This window comes from Ammodytes marinus (assembly GCF_949987685.1).
Source record: "Ammodytes marinus genome assembly, chromosome: 1".
NCBI lineage: Eukaryota > Metazoa > Chordata > Actinopteri > Uranoscopiformes > Ammodytidae > Ammodytes > Ammodytes marinus.
The window spans coordinates 13,154,866-13,160,524 of NC_137230.1; the positions used below are offsets into that span (position 1 = coordinate 13,154,866).

A 5,659-nucleotide genomic window follows, 5' to 3' on the forward strand; every position below is an offset into this window, starting at 1 on the left:
GCAGTTTGTTAAGGATGTATAACAATGGTAGATAGTTAATAGCTTAATAATTGAATCAGTTCATCTGGGAGGTAATCCGAGATACCGACGAGGCTGAAATAGGCTATAGACTATACACAGTGCATGGGCAACTGAGGGCAGCCCCATTTTCAAATATTTTTAAATAAACTCAATACACACTGTGCATGCCATGGACTTGAACGTGACGTGATCAGTTAATCTCGGATTACCTCCCAGATGAACTGATTCAATTATTAAGCTATTAACTATCTATAAATTATAGATAATATAAATTATTAAAGTTAAAGTTATAAATCCTTAACAAACTACTAACAAACACTTAACAAATCATTAATAATCATTAATTAAGAGTTTACTAATGATCTATTAACGAGTTACAACGGATAGTTATTATAAAGTGTTACCCATAATGCTAATGATACAACAAGTGCTGCTTGATGCCTTGATCTGCATGGAATGTCTTGTCATTTTTATGGCAATTTAAAGAAAACAAAAGCTCTAAGCAAAACACAGTTAAAGTCTCTATAAGATCACTTTTCATGACACATAGTCTAATGGCACACACAAACAGAAACCAGTTCTTACAAAACCAGGTCTCACACCTCCCCATCTGGACACACATACAAACAAACAAACAAACGCACACACACACACACAAACACAGGAATGCTTAAGCAAATGTTTACTATTTACATTGGACCTCTTGTTGTTGTTTATGTACTTTCAGTTGCTATTGTTGTTGCTGGTGCAGTAAATCTGACATCATTACCAATCACCAGTTCTGTTTCCAGCTAAGTGGAAATTTCAAAGGAAAGCTTCAAGCTATAGTGCTCATTTGATACAGTCCCATTATCACAGGGACTACAATCATGTTTGCTGTTCTTATTTTTGAACATTTGTGTAAAAATAAAAAAAGATTTAGCTTAACATATTTTAATTGTACCAAAAGCATTCTTCTTACTTTTACCATCTGAGTTCAGAGGCTGTAACAGTTCATCATCTTTCAACATGAGCACTACTGATCATTTTTCTCACATATTTTTCTTGACCCACCCTGCAACTCTGCTGTTGTTTCCCCTTCAATATATGAATTAAAATGATGATGATGATGACAAAGTGGATAAATGACATTTTAGAAAACAATATCGCCACCCAGTGGTTTAATTAATCCATGTAGCAAACTCCTGAAACAGCATTTAAGAGATCAGCACAATCGTGACAATGCATCACTGACATCAAATATAAATCATGACTCCATTCTAGATGTGACTATCATTACATTTGGGTTTCAACCAGTCAGAAAGAGGAAACCAGCTAACCACAGTTCAATCAAGCCTCTTTCAACACATGTATGATTTTTATTAAGGGAAGATTTACTGTTGGACTATTTCAAAAGATAGTTTTACTTTTAGCCAGGTGGGCCAAATCAAAAGGCGACAGTGTTTGGTTGCGTTCCGAATCGCATACTTTCTACTATATAGTATGTAGAAAAAAGATTTAGGATGTCCCGATTCTTGTGGCCAGATTTAGGATGGTGAGAAGTACCCGGATGTCCTACTTCATGCGGCCAAGATTGTTAGTGTTGAAAAGTGCATCCTATTTGGGCGATTCTGACCCACAATCCAGTGCGCACGTGAAGTGACGTAACATCGACGAAGCCTCCATATGAAAACAAACGGGGATGCGACGGATATAAAAGCAAGAGGCAAGATCAAGGCGCAATGTTATGATGAAATAAGAGAGAAAAGTATGTCCCAATAGTATGCCTACTGCATCCTAACTAGATTCTTTTTATCGTCGGATGTAGTATGTAGAATAGAAAAAAGAAAGAGTATGCGATTCGGAACGCAACCATTGTTTCAGCTCAAGTGTGATTCAATAGGAAATAAAAAGAGACCAAGACCTCAAACTGCTTGAGTGATATTAATGCAGAGAGTGCCCTCTGCTGGAAAACACTGCATCCTTCAAACAGAAGGATGAACACAATATCATGAAATTATAATGAGAAACAAATACTTTTTAAAGATACAAATACAGTTAAAATAATTACTTTTTCAGGGGGTGAAATTAAGGGAATGAGGAAGTACAGAGGACAGAGTCCAGATGAGTATGAAAAACACATCAGTTGAACTGACACAGGAATACATCCATCTGCTTTAATATTTAAAATACATTGCATCGACTACTGTGAGTTGATGTGTCATTTAAAATGTAAAAAGCTTTATACGGATTTGGACCGAAACAATTTAATATTCCGTGGGTTAATGTTCTTCAATGTCAGCCATGCTGTTTCGGACATGTGTTAAAAATGTTATCACAGTAAAAAAATAATAATAATTGTTAAGACAATAAAAGTTTTAGAGTAATGTCTACTCTGTAGGCTATAATTTTTTTATTTTTTTTATTATTAAACAAATTTGAGTTCCGTTTAATGAGGCGCCTTGTTGCAGACCTCCCCGACGGCCAGTTGTAGTTTCCTTACAGACTCCATCACCATGCGGAAACTGTCATTGAAGCTGCCGTTGCCTTCCTTGACCCAGGCCGCCTGGAGCTCTCGTACCCACGCCAGGATTCCGTCCAGCTGACTCTGAACCTCCCTCTGCTCCTCCAACTCAGCCTGCAGGGCCTGTCTGGCACACACCTCTGCTTCATATGCTCTGTGCAGGTCACCAATGGATGACTCCATCCTCAGCACCTCCTGGACAGACACATTCACATTTCAGATTTTCCCATTGATGGAGGAACACAAAAACCTTAAGTCATGTGACCGAGGTTCAATATTGATAAAATCGAGTGATGACACATTAGGGGTGTCCCCGACTAAACACGTACATAGTCGAACCTGATTGGTCAAGTCTTTGTTTATAGTCAACTATTCATCAAAATGTTGTTCCGCGTATTGATGCATATTCTAAGTTGTGACAATGACTTTTACAACACCAGACAGAGGGGCTGACACCCAATTACAGTTTCATTCTTGACAGCTTACACAGCCTATCAGCACCTATTAAAGTGACTGGGACGATCCCTAAGCTAATTTTTAGCTTTTCCAATTAGGCCTACATGCTTTTGAAGTAACCGTGAAAAAAGTGACAAAGTTACAAAGCAATACATGTTGTATTAACAGTCATTTAGGGACACTGAAAGCATGTATATTTTAATTGATACATAACAAGAAGGCAGGAAGTTAGAACCGCATATAGTTTTGGACAATCTTAACACAAAGCCCACTTGTATTTGTGAGCTTTCATATCATCATAAGCAGGTGACCTGGTCCGTTTCACGGATTGCTCAGTTGTCATAGACAGCCTTTCTCAAACTTATTGGTGCATCTCATGTCTACTTGTCTGTGTGTGTATTTCTATGTATTGTCTCTGTTGTCATCCTAATATGTCTGTCTCTTTGTTGTCATCCCAAATTGTCTGTTGGTTTTTATTCTCATCATGTACCTCCTCTTTCACTGCAGTAGGCCTACATTACATAAGCTAATAAGCTTTATAAAAACTAAATTAGGCAAACACCTTCACTTTACACACTTGACATTCCCTAAAACACATTTTTTTTTTGAGAAAGGCTGCCCTATAATCTATTTGGCCTATTGATTTGAAATCTTTATTCTAAAACCTAAAAAAAACATTGAGGTCTCCCTAATTTTCAATCATACCGAAATACAAGAAACAAACTTCTAGGTATGTTTGTCATGCTAATATATAGGAATGTGGAGATGTCACGACACTACAGAGTAGCCTACGCTTTAATGAGGAACCGAATGAACACAGTCCTCATTAAAAAAGTGGTAGCTTACCTAATGTAGACTATTTGAGACAACATAGCCGTGAACTAACCACATAAACACTGGTCTACTAATTTGAAACTACGCTCTTGACCTTAGTCTGTGTTCAACTGAAAACATAAACTGTCCAAACACGCGTTACATTATTTGTGAGTGATGGAAACAGTCGCGTGTCAGACTCAACTTCCCCACCTGAATGTCTTGTGGGTATTTGTGGTGGGACTGGTCCTCTGGTAGCAGGACATTTGGCGGCACGGAGAAGCAGCGGTTGACCAGCAGCGCCTCCATCCGCTCCGATAGCTGCTTGAAGCGCTCCTCGAGAAACTGCTGCAGTTTCCGGCTACACTCCCTGGCCCGGGACCGGAGCTGCTCCTCGGCCCCGTCAGACGCGCCTCTACTCAGCTGACTCACACACACCTTCTCCACGACGGGTAAAATGTCGCACAGGCAGTCCTGGAATGCGCTGTACACCCGTAACATGCAGGTCTGTGGGGTGAAGCCGAAAAACTGCGCCTCGTACAGTTTTAAGGTCGACGAAGGAATACTGTCCACCTCACCTCCGTCGACTTTCCCGCAGATATCCATCTCTGTCTCGGTCTCTTCCATGGACCTATTATAAAAGGTCTCTACCATGGACCTATAAATAAGGGTCTCTACGGTCTCTACCCGGGTTTCCCGCGCCGTAATGTTAAACCGCTGACGTTTATTGTTGTCATTCTTCTTCTTCGTTTAATGGCGGGCTACCAACTAACGTTTACGTGTATGCCGCCACCTACTGTATCGGAGTAGGCCTAGTGGATTTAATAAGCTGCAGCTTATAATTATAAGCTATTACATAGGCTATGTTAGATATGATGTTGACAAAATAGCCTAAATAGATACATTTAATTGGATTGAAATGATAATGAACACACAACTATAATTTATTCTCTAATAGGCTATACTGTATGCCAATTAATCTCACTCAAAAAAAGAGGTAAATGGCCTCATAAAAATATGCGTTTGAAATAGTTGGAAGACACACTTTTGCTACATAGTATTCCAGGTTCTGCATAAGATAAAACCTCCAAATGTAATAGGCCTAATTGGACATAGGCTATGCACAAGCCTAATCGACAAAAGAATAGAACCATTGTTGCGAAAAGCATTGAAAGTGTAGCTTACATGTTCAATGAAAACATGATGTAACGATTCTGTCTAATTGTGTACGTGTGCTGCGTTTTACTATTAATGTTGATGACCAATAATGTGTGTATAGGCATACCTGTTATTGAAATCCCCAAATAAATGTGGTATATATTATTATTATTATTATTGATAAAGCCTATAATATCTGTAGGCCTATATCGCTTAAGTCAGAGTCTGTGTTGTGAATCTTGTTATATCTTTCCACAGATATTATGCATACGAGCAGTGCTTTAACACTTACACCAAAGTTAGTTTTTGGGTAGGCCTATAAAATGTGGGGTTTTACGCAGAACAATCAGGATATTATAAGATATACATCATGCATTTGATGAGGACTAGCCTACTTTCTGCCGTGACAATTAGTAGTCCTATTTAGACTCACTGGAAATAAACTGTAGTGCCAATGTTCATTACAATAAAAATATATCACCCAGTGCAATGGTGTCTCTATTAGCCTCCCTAGTCATATTTGTTTGGACCAGTTCATTGCTGGTTAGTCATATCATCAGACCCCATTTCCTAGTATTTATTTGACAGCTCATTTCTCACATGATGCCCCGTGTAAGTTGTTGAAATGTTTTATTCGCTTATAAAAAAAAATATAAAAAGAAGACATTTAAAAATATTAACGTGACGTGTTGCGTACGTTTGGGGGCA

The 5,659-nt window shown here is 38.6% G+C and overlaps 2 protein-coding genes across 2 annotated transcripts in view; one reads left to right on the top strand and one right to left on the bottom strand.

The window, feature by feature from the left end:
- Nucleotides 1–1,185: 1,185 nt before the first annotated feature.
- On the bottom strand, nucleotides 1,186–4,490 carry mis12 (MIS12 kinetochore complex component). The gene is made up of 2 exons (XM_080034624.1): nucleotides 4,007–4,490; nucleotides 1,186–2,719 (listed from the first exon to the last, which is right to left on the bottom strand). The coding sequence occupies exons 1-2, from the start codon at nucleotides 4,445–4,447 to the stop codon at nucleotides 2,450–2,452; spliced, it is 711 nt and encodes a 236-aa protein (XP_079890750.1). The 5' UTR covers nucleotides 4,448–4,490; the 3' UTR covers nucleotides 1,186–2,449.
- A 1,064-nt stretch (nucleotides 4,491–5,554) lies between these two features.
- The window catches only part of ppm1g (protein phosphatase, Mg2+/Mn2+ dependent, 1G), a gene marked incomplete at its 5' end in the record, with an annotated part of 17,224 nt that continues 17,119 nt past the window's right edge, over nucleotides 5,555–5,659 (top strand). The window contains one exon of the mRNA XM_080028263.1: nucleotides 5,555–5,563. Coding sequence (XP_079884389.1) covers nucleotides 5,555–5,563 — 9 coding nt within the window. The remainder of the gene's footprint in view (nucleotides 5,564–5,659) is intronic.